The following is a 21,292-nucleotide window of genomic DNA, read 5'->3' as shown; positions in this document are numbered from 1 at the left end:
TTATAACAGAAATCTTGGCAGATAAGCCCTTGAATTAGAGCACCAAAATAAGAAATGCTATTTTTAAAGTGATTAACGTAAAATTAACTAATTGGTAGCACAAGAGCAAACCCTTTCCCCTCCTCCACATTGAAAGTGGAACATTCTAGCGTGGTGTCCTCATTGTATGGAAGAGTCTGCGGATTTGGAATAGCCTCTGTTCTAGCCTAGCATGTTATTTAGGAAAATGATACTTGTAAAATAAGGGCTTTGAGCTATCAGTTACAACCCAGGAAGAGGAATCAATGCAGTTTGTCCCTGGTGAGATAGGTCAGTGCATTGCAGCGGCCAAAACAGACTCCAAAGTGCTGACCGATGGGAATAAAACAGAAAAGTTGTCCCCATCATTGCAGGAAAATGAGGACCGTGCCTGAAACTTTGGGAATGCCAGCCTACCACACAGTGGCATAATAACCTGAAGTTATTATGGGGAGTGAAGGGGTCCTTTGCAGTGCCTGAAAACATGTCAAGGAGACAGAGCCACCTTCTTCTTTCTCAAGGAGATAGAGCCACTTTCTTCCTGAAGGATACAATCAGTGGCTACTTGCAGGAATCCCACTATCAAATTTAGCAAAATTCCCTAAAACTAAAAGCCAGTGTTTCCCAGGCAGGTTGTCCTTCCTTAGGGAGAGTGAAGGGGAGGGGCATCTCTTAGATAGACTGCAAATCAAGGTCTTTTCCTCTCCCACGCTCACTAACATTAATGCTAAGGCACAAAGGAAGAAAAAAGTGAGCTAGATCCATGAACATTCTCACAGTCAAGTTGAATGAAGCACTGGGCTTGGGGCTAAAACCTCATTTGGACATGACTTGAATTTGGACTAAAGCTTTCCTCCATCTCATCACACACACACACACACACACACACACACACAGGAAGGAAAAGCATGCTAAGACATTGATGAGACATCCAAACATCAAAAGGTACTTATGCCCTGAGGACACGTGCCATTTTTCTGGAGCGTAGTTCTCTTGGGAAAAGAATGGGATTCTTGGATAGCAGGCCTTCCAATGGGCTTGCAAATTTATGTCTTTAAAAAGTAAGGATTGAAGCACAACAAAATGTTAACTTTAGTTGGATTTACGAAGTCGATATGTGGATTTGTTTTTTCTCTCTACTTCCCCGCCTATTTGACATAATTCCTGATTACAATTCTTGTGAAAATGATTTTCTTAAAAGACAGCTTTCATTTGGCAGATCAAGGAGAATGGGTTTGGGATCAGTGGAAGGAATTGCTCTGGCACAATGAGAGTCTTTCCTGAATGGAGGAACCCTGTGGGAAGGCTGGCATTCCCCATGCACAGATGCAGTGAGAGAAGCTGGACCCGCCTGACTGCCAAGCAATAAGGCAGGTGTCTGTCTTGCTTCTGTGGGAGCTGAGATGGAAGATGAGTGAGACATCTCAGATCTCAGCAGATCTCTGGATCTGTCAACTCTAACAGAAACTGATGTGTTCCTAAGTTATCAGTTACTTAGCGTACTTCTAAGGCACAATGAATTTAGAATTGCTGAGTGCAGATTCTTCTCATCCTAGGGTAATCCTGGATCCAGGCTCTCAGTGCTCACTGGCACCCTTGAGTCCTCCAGGGCCTTTATTTTAGAACCGCTAAAAAGAAGTTCCACATTATATATAAAGGATGTTCTCAACGGTGGCACAGCACAGATTCAAAATGAGATTTATGAAGAAGCAGTGAGGCTTCCTTACACTACTGGGTGGGCATCATGACAGGCAAATATCCCCTTACCTATAAAAAATCCCTGGGGCAGATCTCAGGACATGATCCCAGGAAAGACAAGGAGCCCCAGCCCTTGAGACAGACCCTGCCTTATATACTCAGAATTCAGCTTTGCTCCTTCTATGTTTGAATGCTAGAGGAAACATAACGGATGGGGTTTATCAACCAGCTGTTCTCAGTGGCTGAGGAAGAGCAAATGAACTATTTTATAGAGCAGATGTGGTCCAGGAGACTAGATAATTAACTATTAATTGATATCAATATAGCTGGTCAGCCTCACCAGGCACTGGGCCAGGCTCTGACATAACCTGGTCACGGGGCAACCCCTCACCCATGGTGTCTCCTGGGAAACTCCAATCCTAAAGAGACCCGGTTATAAATTGATATTAACTACGGAACACAGTTCCCTCCAAATCTATCCCCGAAGGCAGTGTGTTTATCTAGGGCTCAGACACCTATCTGACGGTGTGTCATCAGTTAATTTAGAGGGACAACCTATTAATCAGAAGTGAATTTAACTGCACTGAGACACTTCTGTGTCTCTTGAGTCTGGTACATTCAGTAATGCACAATTTTTTTTCCACCATTAACCATGGGTTTGGTGTGTCTTTTAGCAATGGAAATGCTATTAGCTACTGATATCCCTGAAGCAGAGCACACGAAAGAAAATACATTTGAATTCAATCACTGGAAAGGATGCTTCCCCCTTCATGATGAATAATCTCAGGAATATTTTTGATGTCAGACAGAAGAATAAAGAGCAAGATAAGACTGGGTTAATGGAGCAAAGGATACAGTGTATTCAAATAGACTATATAAAAGCTGTGAGCTCACTGAATTCTGTTCATGGACTGTAAAAATGAGCTATCATTTTGGCAGAGAAATTGCAATATGGAATTCTCTGCTCTACATATTCGCTCGAGATGATTCCCTGCTTCTTTAATGCAAGCTGATGAATTTCATTTATTCATTAACTAACTCATTCAATCAGAAAACAACTCCAACTCCTCCTGTGCTTTGAGAAGTAATTAACCCTTGGCAGGACAGGATACCCCAAGTTTGTCAGTCACTTTTGCACCTGGGTATTTTAATGACCTCCTAAAGGCTGTATATTCCACCAGCCCCCAAGGTGGCATGAACTATGTGTCTTAAGAAAAAGAAAAAAAAAAGTCCAAATAAAGAAAGAAAAATACAATTCAATATTCAGTGAAAAAGTACTGGGTAGTAAGACTTTCTTTTGCTCCTGCATTGGCATTGGGAATCTATGTCTTTGTGCTGTTTGACATAATACAAAATTGACCTTGGCTTTGGAAAGAGTAGGGCTTCCCTGGTGGATCAGATAAGGAATCAGCCTGCAATACAGGAGACCCTGGGTTCGATCCCTGGGTCAGGAAGATCCCCTGGAGAAGAAAATGGCAACCCACTCCAGTATTCTTGCCTGGAACATTCCACAGACAGAGGAGCCTGGCAGGCTACAGTCTGTGGGGTCACAAAGAGCTGGACACGACTCAGTGACCAACACGTTCACATTTTGGAAAGAGAAAGATCAAATGAGGGACTCTGGGGACATAAGCACATATTAGCAGCTTACGGGAGCCTCCTGCTGACCTGAGAATGTGATGGATCTCACTGAACACATCTGGGCTGTGAGGGACTTACTGTCATATTCCTGTAACAGCTCCACTGCTGTCAAGAGAACAGCTCTGTGCTCTGGGTCCCTGATATTTAACTCGTCCAAGTCCTCCTCCTCTAGGAGCTTAAAGGTGTCCAGATCTTCATAGCCATTGAACAGGAAAGTGGGCATGTGCTCCTGGGAGGGAAATAAGACAGAAGAGAGTCAGCAGCTCAGCCACATGGTCCAGGACCACCAACCAGTCTCAAACCCCTAAACTCTTTTTCCATAGCCACTCTGATGCTAATTCAAAAATTAAGAAGTATCTTTCTGACAGTCTGTACCCCCCAGTTCTACAGCTCAGTGGGCAAGCAGAGCACTTCACTAACCATGGGTTAAGGAAGTGTACACTGAAAGCTGAGGTGGACTCCACTGGCCTGCATTTTAATTGTGCCCTTGCTGTGAGCTGATGCCTGCAATGCCACCCAGCGTGTGGTGGAGGAGACACTTCTTTCATCTGGAGCCACTGAAACCCAGCTCAGAGAGACCTGTGACTTCCCCAGGAGCAAGATAGCTTTGCAAGGAGGAAACAGGTCATACCATGTAGACCCACCTTACTAGATGCTGGGGGTAAAGGTGGTGGTGGTGGGGGGGGGGGGCAGGGAGAATCCTCAAGACCTCTGAGAGGCCAGTCAGGATGCCAGGAGCCTGTGCTTACTGCCTTTCCTGGTAGTGGCTTGAAGCTCACAGCTCTTTGAAAGTTGCTCTTTGGACTAGGAAGAAATTTCAACCCAGAGTTTATTCTATCACCCTCAAGGGAGGTAAAGGATAGTGTTACGGTGCTGATAATACTAATTCTATAGGATAATAGTACTCATCACAGCCATGGGTCATTCTTCTTGGATGACACAGATCACCCCACCCTTCCCTGAAGGTGCCCTTGCTTGCTTAGTTTAGGAGAAGGTAACGTGGGGTCCGCCAGAACAGGACGGAACTGACTTTGAGGTTGATCCGATCTAGGAGGTCCTCCACTGACTTCGGCTGAGGGGGTCTCCCTTTCCTCCTCCTCCTGGTGGCGCGCTTGGGCTTCTCCTCTTCCTCGTTGAGCACATCCACGTAGATGAATTTGAACGTGCCCACCTTGTTGTTCAGCAGGCCCATCCAGGTGCCCATGGGGGGTTTGCTGATTATATCAATGATGTCTCCTTTCTGTGGCCCAGGGAAGAAGGATCTTTCCATTAGGTACATTTCCAAGCATGAACCATCAATCCATCAGAAGTGTCAATCATGTGATGTGAAGACGCTATGAAGACTAGAATCAGGGCTCCACGAGTCACCTGATATGATTGTGAGTATGGCAGAGACCACAGAGAGAACTCCTGATTGTGCAGGATCCCACTGAGGCCCAAGATCCCATCCCCTCCACCTTCCTGGCCCAGAGGATGGTGGCTCAAGGTGTCCACCAGGGCTCACGGCTGGGTGGGCACCTGGCTCTCTGAAGGCCTTGCCCTCACCCAGAGAGCTCCTACTTCTTGGAGAAAAAATTCCCGCCAATCAGAGGTCAGTGGTAACCCCTGCTCTATACTCACTTCATACATTTTGTGAAATCCCATCTGCTCCATAAGGACGTCACTGATCACATCAGTGAAGTCAGTCATGTCCTTTCAGTTGGCAAAAGCACTGAGACTGGAAGGTGAAGGGCAGTGGGAATTCTAGAGGGAAGCTGGGGTCAGAAGACAGGGCCAGCGTGGTGATAAGACAGAATTAACACAAGACCCGCCTCTATCCCTAAAGGCAGGCTGGTTCTCTGGTTTTTCACTGCAGAAGAGACCAATGTATCAAAGGAGCAGATGCGTTGGCCAGTCTGCACCACAAGAGGTCAGCATTCAACACAAAGGAGAAGAGAACGGGTCCTAAAGCCACAGGGCACCTGGGGTGACTGCTCTGAGGTCAAGTAAACACACACCTTGAGCTTGAGGGAGTCTGTGTCGTAGGGGCTGGGCGTGAAGTCGGTGTGCACCCTGGCGCGCCCACAGAACGGGCCCCGGTACGGGGGCTCCTCGTCATCACCATCTTCCGACTTGACACTCTCCCTATTGCTGGTCGAGGAATCGGTGGTGCTCACTGTCTGACCACCTGTAGGGAACACATGCAGAACTTGGGTCAATGCAAATTCCCTGCACAGCAAAGCTGGCGACTCTGATGCTATCACAGACTAGGAAGGTAAGGGCCAGAGGAAGGCAGTCATGAGCCTGACCTGAGCAGAGGCCAGGGGACGATCTGAGTTTTCTGAGTGTTCTCCCTAATCAAGCCCCTAATTGGACAGGGGACTCCAGCAGTTATCTTTATGACCAGGGAAGCCAAGTGACATGGAAACTCTCTGATAGAGGACAACAGCCTTAACCTTTATAACCTCCCATTTGTCAGGCATACTGTCTTTACCCCATTTTACAGATGAGGAAGCTCAAAGAGGTCAAGTAACTTGCCCAAAGCCAAATGCTTTTTAAGTAGTGGGTTTAAACTTGGGTCTCTTCCCCCACAGTGCTCAGCCAACACCACCATTGGGTTAGGAGTGGTTCAACAGTGTGTGTTTCAGGGACATTTGTCATTCTCCTTTCATCTCCCCCCCAAACCCCGGTTCTTAGTTGACTAAAACTAAGATTACTAATAAAGTTTTCATCAACATTTTATATTCATAAAAGTTAAGAAGGCATTAGCTTTCTTTGTAAAACCAGAAGAGAATTATCGGGACATCCCACTACACCAAATGCACCAGGGGAATATAATGTCACGTTATTGTGTTGAATTCTGCACTAAAACATTTTTTTGATTAAAGATTGCCAATTGGAGAGAAGCACTGGTCTTCTCTTTTACTAACCCCCCACTAACATGCTAATAAAGGAATCGGATTCACCACGACAAAGAACATGGCAGAGGGCAATGCACTGATGAGAGATTTCTACCAAAATCTCTAAGACAAAAAAGTGGTCAGAAGATCGCTGGTTGCTACAGGTGGAGGATGCGCCCAGAGGTCAGGAAAGCAACGTGTGCGCTGCAGAACCCTGGTCAGCTCCCTTTATTCTGCTGGTCACTGTCATCAGTGTTTCCCCTTGACTTCCTCCCTTCAGTTTCCATATCTTCCGCTAACGTGCTTTCCTCTCTCTCCCCTCCGACCAAAATCATTACCCTCTTGTTTATGCTACTGCTAGACATCGGCTACTAAACAAACAGGACTCTAGGGCCAGGTATTTTTCAGGTCTGTCTCTGTAACAGCACCCTAAGGGTAAGAAGTCGGTCTTATTTATCTTTAAATTGCCTGAACCTGACACTCAGCAAAAGTCTGACCTAGACGCCAAGGAAATCATCTATGATTGCAAACTGGACTCACTCATCGAGCTTTGACCGCTCAGAGAACTCCGCAGACTTTCCACAGAACCTCCGGCTTTGAGCTTGGGCTTGTCCATGTGTTCACTGTCAGGCTGAGAGGACGGAGGGGAGCCCGGCATCCCATCAAGGCCTGAATCCTGAAATGAGTTTCGACAAAATTACATTCGTCAGAGGGGATGTGTATCTTTTTGTAATACACAGTTGTTTAGCAACCAAATCAATCAAATTCATCTTTATACTCATGTCTGATGCTTTTACCCAAAATACACCTTCTTTTTAATCTATATCCTGCTTCATCTTCAAGTTGTAGCTCAAATAACTATTAATTAAGCACTCAAAAAGTGTTTTTCATGCTCTAATAGATGTTCCTGAAAAAAAAACCTCTCTACCTTGGAGACAAAACATTTCGTTAAAGGCTTAGAGGCTCTTTGCATACTCCCTAGTTCAGTAATAAAGTGTTAGCAGCGCAGTCATGTCCAGCTCTTTGCAACCCCATGTACTGCAGCCCACCAGGCTTCTCTGTCCATGGAATTCTCCAGGCAAGAATACTGGAGTGGGTAGCCATTCCCTTCTCTAGGGGATCTTCTCAACCCAGGGATTGAACCTGGGTCTCCCACATTGCAGGCATATTTTTTACCATCTGGGCCACAAAGCTGGACCTCAAATGTAGATCAAATACAATCCACTAGTGATATAGTATCCGGAAGTACTATCAGAAAATATTTTACCTATTTGAAGGGAAATTTCTACATTAAAAAAAAGTGTATTCCTTGTTTTTGTTTTTAAAAATAGAGATCAGATTTTTATATTTCTATTTACACAAATTATTGAAATTGGCTAATAAAATACCCACTTAGGACCCAGATACAGAGTTGACCCTCGAACAACACAGGGGTTAGGGGTGCTGACCCGACTTGCAGTCGGCTCTCTTTATTTGTAGTTCCACATTTGTGGGTTCAGACAACCAGAGTCGGACACGACTGAAGCGTCTTAGCAGCAGAGGCAGCAGCAGCAGGTTGTACAATGCTGTAGAGTTTACTACTGAAAAAAATCCACCCATGAGATGACCTGTGCAGTTCAAACCTGTGTTTTTCAAAGGTCAACTGTACCTCAAACATATCATTTTTCTGTCTAAAATACAGTTTCCATAAGTCACCCTACGAGTTTAGCTTCATTGACTTCTTCTAGTTTGTTGTTAGTAAAAACTGTCAAGCCTCTTTTAGATCCAAATGGTGACAGCAGTGACTCAGCAGAACTTCTCGCTTTTGGGGTGGCTCGGTATCCATTAATTTGGCAGGCCCTCATTTGCATGTGTCACATGCTCATTTGATTTGAAGTGCTATATAGACAGACACTACCACGTTTTTAAAAGTCTGCAGTCAGAATGGTTTACTTGCCCAAACAGAACAGTCTCTGTCATACTACACAGCCACGTGAGCACAAAACCAGCTGAACGAAACCTGTTATTTGCATAGTGCCGAATCATCAGAAGGGCTCTGAGAGATTCTGCGGGGCCCTGCAAACTTTTGAGGACAATCAAAAGGGCAGTTTCTGATCCAAAACACACTTCTGTTTTCCATTTAAGAAAAGAGAGCAAACAACCTCAGCAACAACAATAGAGAGAGGCGCATTATTAGGAAGTTACTGAAGCTGCAAAGGATGAATTCCTGAGGAGGCTGGTTTTCATTCCTCTCTTCTGAATCATAAAATAAACCACCTATCCAATTAAAATCTTCTAAAAATTCTTCTGGAAAAAAAACCTCACATTTTGAAAAACAGCAATATGAAATATACATCTCTGATAGTGTATGTTCATAAGGCTCTTAAAAATTGTTAATTCATTCATCACATTTATTGAATACCACAGGTACTATTTCAGATGCTGGGCATATAGCAGGAACAGAGCAGACAAAAATCCTTACCAGAAGAGTTGATATATTTAGTAAAAAGATTTTTTTTTAAGCCTTACAATGTTAATTTCCTTTCTCTAAAAAGCACTATAATGATTCCTCCTTTTTTTGCTTTTGTGAAATGACTGTTCCAAATAAACAGGAAAATAAAAATACAAGGCATCTATATAGTAGTAAAATTACAGAGAAATGCTCAAAATGACATGAACGCTATATGCTAATGATCCACAAAGCAAAAAAAAACCCCTAGGAATATGTTTACAAGAGCTTTTAGTAGATATTTCAATCTGGGGGGAAAAATCAACTAAATAGTAAGTGCTTTAAATTCATGCTTTCATTGGCATGTAGTCTGTCTCACAGACGCATGTGCGGTCTGTCTCATTGCTGGGTAGAAATATAGACTTTCCATCACTCCCACATCCATAGGGACAAGAAAGGAAAAGAATAAGGGTAACATTCAGGGAGTCCGGAGGAAGCCAGACATCCCCTGTAGGTATAACAAGCCCCAGTGTCTCATGTCTCAACCTGGGCACTCTCGGTATTTTGCATGGTTCATTCTTTGTTGCAGAGGCCTGCCCTGTGCCTTGTAAGATGCATCCTCAACACCACTCCACCCTAACCCATTGCAAGTATCAAAAATGTCCCCAGCCGATGCCCTGGGGATGGTGGGGGGAGCAAAATCACCACCCCCACCCCCAATACCCCATGAGAACCACTATAATAAACAGAAGATGCACAGGCTTTGTTTGAAGCACAGGGCAGGAGGCTGGGCTAGCCGGTGCTGAGTGATTCAGACACGGAATTTAGCTCACCGTGTCCACTAGAGGGCAGCAGCTGAGCAAAAATGTCTGTTTCATTTTGTGGCTAAAGCGGCATTACCTACTTATTTCAAGTTAGACAACCAGCTCACACAGGGGGACTTCAGCAGACTACAGAAAGAACACTATAAAGGTGTCAGAGGAGAGTGTTTTGAAATTTTAATGGTCAGAATTATCTCAGGCCCAGCTTTCCAAGTGTCTTTATTCCTTCCACCCATAAAAAGAAGGTCATGTTCCTAGTGATGAAATTATAGAACTGGGGGAGGAGGTGTTGTCAATTCTGTGATATCTTAATGTTTGCAGATAAAGCTATTTAGTGAACACACACCCCCCTGCAGAAACACGATTATTATGTAAGTCCTGCAGCTAGGAAACACTTTCTCAGTTTATTTCTCTGACTTGCTATGTGCTCCTAAGAACAACTTACACTACATTTATTTGAAAAGTCTGCTTCATAAGAAAATTTGAGTGTCTCTTTAAGGTTTGATTCTGGTGACATCCATTTTGAAGGCAGGGATATTTTAGAAAATAAAATCCTTCCTTTGTTTTCTAAATTTTAGTGCTTATTTTTACTACAGAATAATCATTTCTTTACATGTCTCTTTTGCTCATCTGTACATAGAACACAGGACCTGATTTATATTCCCAGCACCAAGCCTGGTGCTCGCATGACCCTACGTGCTTAATAAATATTTGCTGAATCCACTGTTTGTCTACACAAACTAGGCATGGTCCTGGAGCCTGGTTAATGCCAATGAATGTATTTAGCACCACTGAAAATCTCAAGACAGACCACCCCCAGCTTTTTTTGTTATGCGAGAGAAGCAAGAGGGTATTTGCTTGACTGTCACATACCTGCTCAGAGACAGAGCTGCTATATTTTTTAGACATTCTCTTCCTCATTGTCTCTTTCACAGATTTCACCTTTTTTCCAAGAGAGATTCGGGAGGCAGTGGGTGATTTGATTACTTCTTTATACACAAAATCTCCTTCTTTACCCTGCAAAACAAAATTTATTAAGTATCTTTAATCACAGAAAATGAAGCCCCAAAACAGGTTTTATTATTCAAACCATGAATGTCCTACCTCTCAGCAAAATGTTGGCATGCCTCAGGATCTCCACATTTTTCTTATGTTAACTCAGTGCTGTTATTTATCTTTATGATTAAAAATTAAAGCTACTGACTAACTGGCTTATGTTTATTTGTTTAAAGTGGAATATGAGTTAGTTTTATTTAAACTTAGTATGATATATTCTTCTCCTATTGCATTTTTTCCCACCAGTTTAAATACCCAAGGGGACTGTGTTTCATCAATAAAGAATGATTTAGATGAACCAGTGTTCACTTAATCTCAGCATGGGGAAGAAAAAAAAGATAATACTACTGAGTCACCCAAGAAAGTGGTAGGAACAAAATGGCAAAACTCAATCATTAGAAGTCCATCACCTGATCAGATTTATATCACTGAAGCATTTCGTGTGGTCAACTCCTAACCATGCATAAATTTATTTTTCCCTGAACAAGTTCAATTGTAGTCACTTCTCATTCTATTTTATATTAGGGGGAAAAAAAAAAGACTTTCCCTTGGAGAAAGAAAAAAGAAATTATACTTTTATTTTTTAAAAGATTGACCAGATAAAATTATTGGTTTATGAATCAATAAAATTTGATATCTAAATAAAATAATTTTATTCTCCCACGAAATTCTCAGACACTACAAAAATATCATAGATGGGTGCTTTAGCTGACACATGATCATAACGGATATAAAGCACAGAATCCTGATTTCACAGCTTCACGATAAAATGCACAAGGGGAAAACAAAACTGTATGGAAAATACACCGACATCCTTGGAAATCTCAGAAGGTAAAGTTGAAGGAAAACCTGTACACCACAGTGGGGGCCTGACCCCAGACTGTGATTCAGAGACAAGTCTGAAAAGGCAGTAAGCTTGGTTCAGAGGAGTCTGGTTTGCTTTGGCCCCCAGGGGACTGGGTTCATTTCAGGACACTCCAGATCAGGAGGTCCTAAGCTTAGTGCAGAGCTGCACACATGGCCTATGATAAGGCTGGTTTTCAGAAATGCTGGCTCACACTCTTGGAACCCAAATCATAGGGCTCTCTCCTGTGGCACTACCCACGTGTAATAGTCACATACACGTGCAACTGTTGTGAACAGAAAGCATGGGAGCACCAATGACTAAGACTGCAGAAATCAAACTCCTCTGGACTTGTGACTTGAAGAAACCTGGGAACCAAGACATTAAAGAAATGGTGTTCCTGCAAAGAGAGAGATGGTCATCTTTCATTCCATATGAAACCAAAAAGAGTCTTTAAGATGGTGAAACTAGGCTTCTCTCCAAACATGATTTAGGATCCCCGGAGGATGGTTACCTAGTATCGATTCTCAAAAACACTAAATGTGAAACTGTGTCCACCACATCACTTGAATCCAAACCTTTTCCCTCCCTTCTGATGTGTACTCACCATTGGGTCCGAATTATTACTGCCAATGTGCAGAGAACGATTTGTCAAGTCAAATCCTCCAAAACTGCAGGTTCTCTGTGGAAAGAAGGGGGGGCAGAAATAATCCAGTTATGTTTAAGTCGCCGAACAGTCACTGACCCAACACACGTCCCGTTTGCAGAATGTCACTGGACCACAAACGTGCTACAGGATGAGTAAGAAAGGAGAAATGACGGAAAAAACACATGGTTCATGTTATAAGGAGACGTCGTCACTCATTTTGCCCTTCCACGGGCCGCTGGAACTATGCCTGCACCACAGGTTCAGAGTCCCCTTCACATGCAAAAACCAACTGGTTTAAAAAAAAAAAAAAATATATATATATATACACACAATGCAAAAATACCAAATATATGTTAATTGCTCAAGATGCCCTGTCTCTTAGCCACAGAATTTCCCTTCTCTATTCCCCTTAATATTGGCCACAGGATTAATAACAAGGGAACATGTCTTAGAAAACCCGTGTGTGCAAAGCAGTCTTGGAAACCCAGCTCTGAAGTCCACTGAAAGCAGGCCTTTCTAACAGCCTCTTGTTTTGTTTAGTTTTAAATCACTCAGATGGAGGAAAAGGCTATGTTTACAAGTAAAGTCCAATCAGGCCCAGAGGATTACTCACTCATTGCTTTACTGACCTAGCCAAAAATGCTGATAACTCTCCCATCTAACTGCCCAACTTAATCACTTATGACCCCTTCCTCAGAGTGTACGAAGTAAAGACACCACATTTGCCCAGAAAGAAAAAGACTGATTCCGTGACTGCCTTTCCTATTAATTTCAATAGGAAAACCATTGGTGTTATAAAGAATGAAAACTTTAATCTCCTTCTGGTTGGTTTCAAACTGAAAGGAACTGCTTATGCTTCAGTGCTGTTATATTCCCAGAACTTTGAACTCTCTGTTGCTTTTCCAGCACAAGCATCCCCATCCCTACCCCTACCCCCTGCAACCCCCAAATCTAAGAAAAAGGAGAAACTCAAAGCATACTAATTTTTGTTACAATCTATTATCTTCTAAAGCAATTGGTAATAAAATCTGAATAACAGATTTGGGTGCCAATGTTTTGTATTACTTGTTTCCCTGAGAACTCCAATTAACAGCTATTAAATGGAAGAAATGAACAGAAAAGCATAATGTATCCTATAAACATTGCTTACTGAAAATAAATACACCTCAGGTATATATTCTGCAGCTTCCCTGGCAGCTCAGTTGGTAAAGAATCCGCCTGCAAGGTAGGAGACCCCGGTTCAATTCCTGGGTCGGGAAGATTCGCTGGAGAAAGGACAGGCTACCCACTCCAGTATTCTGGCCTGGAGTATTCCATGGACTGTGCAGTCCATGGGGTTGCAAAGAGCTGGACACGACTGAACAACTTTCACTTTCAGGTATATATTAACTGAACTGAGAAAGTGAGAACATCCAGGAAGGAAAATGCCTAGAGTTTTGGAATCACAAAGATACAGATCCAAATCCCGGTTCTACCACTTAACTTCCTGTGTGACCACAGGTAAAGAACTTAAACTCTCTGAGCTCTGGTTTCTTCATTAGTAAAATACTGTCTATATCCTATATTTAAGACTTTTAGCACACTGTCTGGCACAAAGCAGACACTCCCTAGTGGCTCAGCAGTAAAGAACCTGCCTGCAATACAGGAGACATGGGTTTAATCCCTGGTTTGGGAAGAGCCCCTGGAGAAGGAAATGGCAACTCCCTCCAGTATTCTTGTCTAGAGAATCCCATGGACAGAAGAGCCTAGTGGGCTACAGTACATAGGATCTCAAAGAATTGGACACGGCTGAATGGCAACTCCCTCCAATATTCTTGTCTAGAGAATCCCATGGACAGAAGACCCTGGTGGGCTACAGTACATAGGATCTCAAAGAATTGGACACGGCTGAATGACTGAACCATCGACCATCAACACCACACTGAGAATACGGTAGCTTGTCCTGGCAACTGTTGTACTGAGGTCGAGATTTAGTTGACATTCTAAATACGTGAGTAAAGAACTAGAGCTTAGTTCTGAGCCTTATATTCTGGGATCTTCAACTGTAAAACTACAGCAATCCTAAGAATGGACCCATAAGTGAGCGAGAGCTGGTATGACAGAAAGAAAGGCCGGGAGAAGAAAGTGCTACAGGAGGCATTTCAGGATAACCAACATCCAGGATGGCACATAACTGTTCTCCTTCATCAAAGCTATGGCTGCCGTTTTAAATAGTCTACCACAGACACGACTGCCAATAGACATTACTTTCATTTTATATGAATATCAATGGACAATGTGATTTCCCTTACAACTTACTCAGACCTATATCTATTCTATAAAAAGACACAATACCTCTGTAAACAAAATCATCACCAAACCCCCTCATCTGCAAGCAATGTCACGACCATCTCTCAAGGCTGATTTTTAACTTTAACTTTCCCTTTCCAGCGTATAGTGCCAAATACATTTTCTCGTTTCTGCAAAGGCAGTCATTTTATCCCAGTCGCTTTCCTGTGACTCGGGGCTCCACAGACGCAGTATGGCGTCCAGATGCCTCATCATTTTATGTCCCTCGTGCCCCCCTGCTTTGAATTCCAATGCTGACTGCACCACTGGAGCCCGGCATGTTATTTCTGATGCACGTGAAGTAACTGACAAAGAATTTATGTGGAAACTATAACTGCAATAAATTAGAAGCTTATTTCTGTCTTTATAAGCCTGCTGCATGCATTTTTCCCTAAAATAAGAAGTACAGAGGAAGGAGTGGACTGGTTTTCTTAACTGCCAACTAAAACTTCTCCCAGTGATAGGCTAAGATATTTGGAACTGATTCTTCTGTATGAAGGATGAACCAAATTTAACAACACTGCTTGAACTAATCTGTAACCTTTTCTATTAGATCAAGTAGTTCTTGAAGCAGTACTCTTTCAACACAGAAAACAGAAGAGTAACAGAAAGTAAACCAATCTTTGACTTCAGTGGTCTACATAAATAAAGCTTACATGAAGCTTTTCAAGTTCAAACATCTCCTGTACAGAAATTACAAGAAAATTTTAGATAGATGCTTGTGGATGAGGAGAGCCAGTCAATGGAATGGTCATGCAGTTGAAAACATGTTTTGGGGGGAGGTTGGATTTTTTTTTTTTAAATGGACAAAATTCCAAAATGTCATGCATGTCTGTTCCCCCAAACAAAATTGAATGACCAAATAAAAAGCAAGACAAATGACCGTTTCCAGTGAGTACAAAGCATTGTCATTTCCCTGAGGTTTCATCAAGCAAATATGGCATATTTTGAAAGACAAAAAGATTAAGGTTGAAGAGTAAAGGAAAGTATACTTTTGAATAAAATGAAAGAGAGATATGACAAGAAGAATGGAAAAGGCTTAAGTGAACCAAGCAAAGAACTTATCTTAACCTCTTAAAAACAAAAACGAAAACCCCTCTTCTGTTGTTAAAATATTTAACAACAGGGGTGAAAGCCTGCGCTTCTACCACAGGGGGCATGGGTTTGATCCCAGGTCGGGGAACTAAGACTCCATATGCCACACAGCATGGCCAAAGACAACAGAAAAACAAAAACACGAATACTCCCCTATGTTCTCTGAATAATTAAATTGTGTTTTCTTGATTGTACAACGACAAGAAACAGTATGTTCAAATTTCTAATTTAGCACCGAACACGTATTTCAGCAAGTATCAGAATTGTCCAGTACTGCCTCAAGCTCACAGTATTTCAAAAAAATACCCAGTATCAGGTTGATGCTGGGCACAGAGGTTACAGAGTGCCACTTTTACAAGTGGCGGAGTCAGTACACAAAAACAAGCTTGTCCAAGTGTCCCTACTCAACGTCAATGAAGAATTAATCACGGGCCCGCCAATGGCACAAATCTTAGAGATACAACTTCTAAAGAGAAGGTTCTGAGGACGTCGTATCATTCGCAATATAAATAATATAAGGGATATATATGAGCAACTCAAGTCAGTTGCAAAACTCCTCCATTTTATCTGATTTAAACTCACAGGGGTGAGCCATCCATTCACAGAGAAGTGGATCTGATCTGTCAAGGTACGGAGGCAAGTAAACTAGGTAGAACACCTCTGAAGGTAAAAACAAACAAAAACACACAAGAAATTATACCAAGACTAGGCGGCCACAAGTATTTTCCAAAAGATCTGTGGGTCAGAACTGAAGGGGTGATAACAAGAAATAGTAACAAAGAACTATTACTTTACAACAAAAACAAAACCAACCACAACTGCTGCCAAGACAAAGAACCAGAGCAAAAGCTATTACTGATAACATTAAAAGTGTTGCAAGATTTACAAGAAGGTGAAAAAAAAATGGAAAGTGAGACCTAATGAGAAAGTCAACATGTGGGGATATTTGGAAGACCTAAGGGCTGGTACGGATGTAAGCATTCTACAAGGATGGCGCTGACCACAAAAGCAGAACTTGATTGAATGAATTTAGATTACAGTAACCACCCTGGGAAGTACATCTTACAAATGTGAAGAACTCTGGGAGAAGCCACCATGGGGGCAGCAACACAGTCTATTCCTTCAGACCTTCGAAAGGGGACAGGCCAGCAAGCAGCCCCACGTGGATTAAGCAGGGCGCCAGGGGCCACAAGCCCACAGTTCAGCCTCATCCTGTGTCATTTTATATAGGCTCTTGTGCAAACTAAAAGTTGAGTGGTAATTTCCACGGGGAAATACTTATATTCTCCAGTTCAATATAAGTCTTACCCTAAAAATAAATTTCACCAAGTCTCAATTCAGTAATGAAATTGAAGACCATTTTCTTATTTGAAAGTCAGTACCTTATTCCTTGCTAGGTACAGAACAATCTATGGGGCAGTGGAAGGCCCTTTTGTTTAGAAAGATAATCACATCAAATATACTTAAGTAAAACAAAAGAGCCCTAATTTTTCTTTCCTTTTAGATTGGAGAACTTTCCCTTTGTCCCCCAGACATAAATGTATTTCACAATGTTTTTTAAATTGGTGAGCACGGTGATGCCAATCTGCTGTGAGCTAGTTCTTATTGTTCTCATTAACTGGAGAAGAGACACCTCCTTGTAGGGCAAAACATCCTTCTGTTTTGAATCAGCTTCTTGCGGTCAAGTGACAGGATGGCTGGGACTCAAGGCAGCCACTTCTAGAAGGCCAAACCCCACCCTGTACTCTGAGAGCCCTTCTCTGAATCAGTTTCAATGTTTAGGTTTTAAGGCTTCCCTAGTGGCTCAGCCTGCAATGCGGGAGACCAGAGTTTGATCCCTGGGTTGGGAAGATTCCCCTGGAGAAGAGAACAGCCACCCACTCCGGGATTCTGGCCTGAAGGATCCCACGGACTGTATGGTCAGTCCATGGGGTCGCAAAGAGTCAAACACGACTGAGCGACTTGCATTAAAAATCCAACAGCTTCAGCTGGCAAGAGGGCAGATGAGAAAGAAGGGAGGAGCCATTCCTTTAAGAGAAGTAGGGTTAGGAATGGAGGTGATGGAGCGAGGGACCAGAAGAGAGGGAGGGAGCCAGGCTCCCGGCAAGAGAGGCCATAATGCTTGACTGAACGTCACAGAAATGACAAGGCCATCCTGGGACCGTCTGGGTGACTCACGGACTTCTGGTGGATTCTCAAGAGAACCCTCTTAGTACAGCGGTCCACCGTGGCGGCCCACTTCCTCTTGGCCTCCTCCTCCTCCTCCAGCAAGCACCGCCTCAGGTCCTGCTTCTCGGCCTTGCTCAGGGTCCTGTCCGAGGCAGGACGCACTAGCTGGGTCAGGTTCAGGTGGCTGTACAGGCTGCGCTCCACCACGTAGGTGACATTGAACTCGCTGACCGTGGGGCGCCCGCGTGCCCTCCTGCCAGGGCCGCCGCAGCCCCCGCCCCCTTTGGGTTTCTGCCGGAGCAGCTGCAGGTCGCAGGTGGCACTGTGGACGCCCTTCCTGGAGGGGCGCTGGCAGAGGAAAGCTCTGGAACACGAGTGATTAGCGTCCGTCTTCTTCAAGCGGATCTGCTTCCGGACACTCTGCACCTCCCCCAGAGATGCCAGGAGGTGGTGTCGCCGACGGTGGCTGTCATAGAAGCAGAGACCATCGGTACTTACCCCGTGGCTCAGGGACCCAAGCCCCTTCTTCATCTCCCCCTCGGTGAGGGAGCGGGACACCTTCTGGGCCTTGTCGTCTTCCGGGTACGAGAAGAACGTCCCCATCTTCTTGGGGGGCTTGATCAGGCCCCGGCTCTCTCCTTTGCTGAAGGTTTTGACCAATTTGCGGCCGGCACCCCAGGTGTCCAGACTACTGGACGATGGAGCAGTGGTGAGAGAGTCTGAGTCATCTTCTGGGGGTTTCTCAGGAGAAGCATCAAAGAAAAAGGGCTTCTTGTGCACGCCGGAGTACAGGGCGGACCTTTCATCTGGGACCGGGGAATTCTCAAACACCTGTTCCTCCCCGCCTGGAGGGAAACACACACATACACACACGGTCAACACACCCTTGCATTCTTTCACAGACTTGTCTTTAGATCCCCCAGCCCCCACAAAAAAGCAGCTAGTCCATCCAGCCAGCACAACCTGCTTCCACAATCACTTACCTCCCATAAACCTGGTTCTCACTTACATAAATGCATATAAAAAAGAAAATAAACTGAGCAAATAAATGGTTTCATGCAAGGTTAATGTTAAAAGGTTTCAGATGTGTTTTCTCCCCCTCCTCCTCCTCTCAGTGTCTTTGTAGACCAAACACCTTTACAGACCTATTAAAAATGCCACTTGGAAACTCTAAACCCATCCATAACACAATATTCTTTAGGATTTAACGATCATTATCCTCCCCAGTTTGTCAGTACGGTACTCGGAAGCTAAGAATCAGAGTCATTCTTCCTTCTGAAAGGTGCTCCTGTTGATCTGGTTGGCTTTTTACAGTCAGAGTGTGATGAATGCCATGTGGCTGACAGTGGTTTTTTTTATTGGTACACGTGCCATTTAAGTAATTAAATCACCAAGGGAGAAGTTAGGGTGAAGAAGCACCATAAAGGGTCACAGCCTGCAAACACAACTGACAAATGGTCCCTGCTTGATAGGCTGAACACTAAAAGCTGGGGAACTGGACGATCCAAGCCAGGCATTCCCATCGACGCAGGCCCTGCTACAAAGCAGCAAGGGCGTTTAAGGGCCTGGACACGCAGGCAGCCTCATGGAGTGTTCCATTTCGTCTCAAGGATTCAGCTCTTGAAGCCTTCACTGGAGCCAGGTATCCAGCCAAGCCTTTCAGAGCCCAGTGGAAAGGTTTGGACTTGCTGGCAGGAAAACCGAGTTCTTTTCTGCATGTGTTATGTGAACAGATGTGAGAAAAGAAGTAGGTCAAACTCTGGGTGTAGTGATCCTAACTGGCTCTTGTCCCTTTAATTATCGATATAAGGAAACTTTTGAGCACTGCGGCTTCCTGCCAGCTGAACTGTGAAGAGGAAAAAATACCAAGTTCCTTGGAACAGAAGGATGGCACTAAATATACCAGCTGGGACGAGGGTGCCAGTGTGTGGCTAAATGTCAGTGATAAAGGAAAAGGACAGCTCTCTCCAGAGTGGGGTAAGATGAGTGACTGGTAATAGGCTTTTAAAGTTCCAGAAATTTCTTAATTTTTCCAACTGATGGGAATTACAGTTACAAATATAAAGAGAAAAAAAGCACTGCTGCTATTAAATACAGCCCAAGACTGACTCTGAGGTCAAGGAGATAGTGGTGGGGAGAGAGAGACTAAAAACATATCCAGTTCAAAGTTCTCCACAATCTGCAGCACAAATATATTCACTCGAGAATTATTCTTGGATCTTTCAAGGAAGTTTAAAACCCAGGGCTATGGTTCTGATGGACACTGATCAGACTAGAATGCTTCCTGTTCCCTCTTCAGGACACCTGACGAATATGGACTAGAGACCAAGCGGCCATATGTTGCTGGAAGTAAAATACAGCAGCCTCTTCCAGATACAATCTACCCTCCACTTCCAGGGGTGAAGTGATCGGGTTGAAAGGCACAGCCTGGGGACAGGGGCAGCCCAACAGCAGACTTCTCCCTAAAAACAGTCCAATAACGGATCATGACTTCACATTTAGCCCAAGTGTCCATGGAGGTGTGCAAAGGTCCTTAAGGTCTTAAGGAGATTTGGGGACGTTAAGGACCTATCAGTCAGAACTGTTCTGGAAATTTTCTAGATTCTGTATTTGGGGTTGTCATCAGAGATTCCAATACTTCCGTGTCACATATGAATTTGGAACCAGCTGGTTCACACATGCCCATGACATAAGTAGCTCCACTTCCTGGTTCTGGCACGTCAGCATCTGGTAAAGAGTTTGCTGGGAAACAGGGCAAACAATTCCAAAGAGGACACCTTAGCCTGTGCTATGGGCAGTCCCATGTGGTCGGGGTTCTTCCATCCTTGCCAGACCCAAGGCCTGAAATCCCAGTCCACACTGGAGTCCTTGGGGTTTAGGGTGTTACTTCTCCCATTCACCTCTGACTTGAAAGTACAACTATCATACTGGAAGAACAGCAATCAAGATGTGCTCAACTTCATCATCATCTGGTATATGAGTTGCTTCTTGCTCAGCTGAGATGAGAGTAGGTCATTTTGATAGGAGGAAGGAGGTAGGTATGAGATGACTTAAAGCCAAAAACACAGATTCTAGCTCTGGCCATGCCACTCACAATCTCCACCACCGTGGACAACTACTTCATCTCTCTGAGTCTGTTTCCTCACCTGTAATAATGCCTAACTGTATTTATTTTATTTTAATGGCCATGCCATGAAGCTGGTAGGATCTTAGTTCCCCGACCAGGGATTCAACCTGGACCATAGCAGTGAAAAAGTGCCAAGTCCTAATCACTGGACCACCAGGTAATTCCCAAGGCCTACCTATTGTAGTAATATCTATTATAAGGATATTGAGAGGATAAAATTAAATGAAAAGACATAGGTAAAGGTACTTTGTATGCTCAACAACACTGTACAAAAGCTAGTGATTCATTAGCAGGTTACAGGTGAACTGGAGTAATGAAGGAAGGGAAAAGACACAGAAATGACTGGATAAAGGGCACTACCCTGGCCTGCAATGTCATATTGTCTGGGGTCACCCACGCACCAGATAAGGACTCGCTACTCTAGTTACAAGAGTAAGCCTGAGTGATGAATTGTAACTCTCTGGGCTTTTCCAAGACTCCAGAGCTGGAGAGTGAGAGATGGGGTGGGAGCAGAGAGTGCACCCACGATCTACAGGAGT

The 21,292-nt window shown here is 43.8% G+C and overlaps 1 protein-coding gene across 3 annotated transcripts in view; it reads right to left on the bottom strand.

Annotated features, from left to right (window-relative positions):
• The window catches only part of SASH1 (SAM and SH3 domain containing 1), a 190,111-nt gene that overhangs the window by 13,944 nt on the left and 154,875 nt on the right, over positions 1-21,292 (bottom strand). For all 3 annotated transcript variants that reach the window (XM_061428249.1, XM_061428250.1, XM_061428251.1), the window contains 7 exons: positions 18,125-18,471; positions 11,993-12,067; positions 10,359-10,502; positions 6,777-6,912; positions 5,355-5,524; positions 4,388-4,597; positions 3,436-3,586 (listed from right to left, as the gene is read on the bottom strand). In XM_061428249.1, coding sequence (XP_061284233.1) covers positions 3,436-3,586; positions 4,388-4,597; positions 5,355-5,524; positions 6,777-6,912; positions 10,359-10,502; positions 11,993-12,067; positions 18,125-18,471 — 1,233 coding nt within the window. The remainder of the gene's footprint in view (positions 1-3,435; positions 3,587-4,387; positions 4,598-5,354; positions 5,525-6,776; positions 6,913-10,358; positions 10,503-11,992; positions 12,068-18,124; positions 18,472-21,292) is intronic.

The sequence above is a fragment of the Bos javanicus genome, chromosome 9 (assembly GCF_032452875.1).
Source record: "Bos javanicus breed banteng chromosome 9, ARS-OSU_banteng_1.0, whole genome shotgun sequence".
In the NCBI taxonomy this organism is placed as follows: domain Eukaryota; kingdom Metazoa; phylum Chordata; class Mammalia; order Artiodactyla; family Bovidae; genus Bos; species Bos javanicus.
This window is presented reverse-complemented; position numbering and strand designations above follow the sequence as displayed.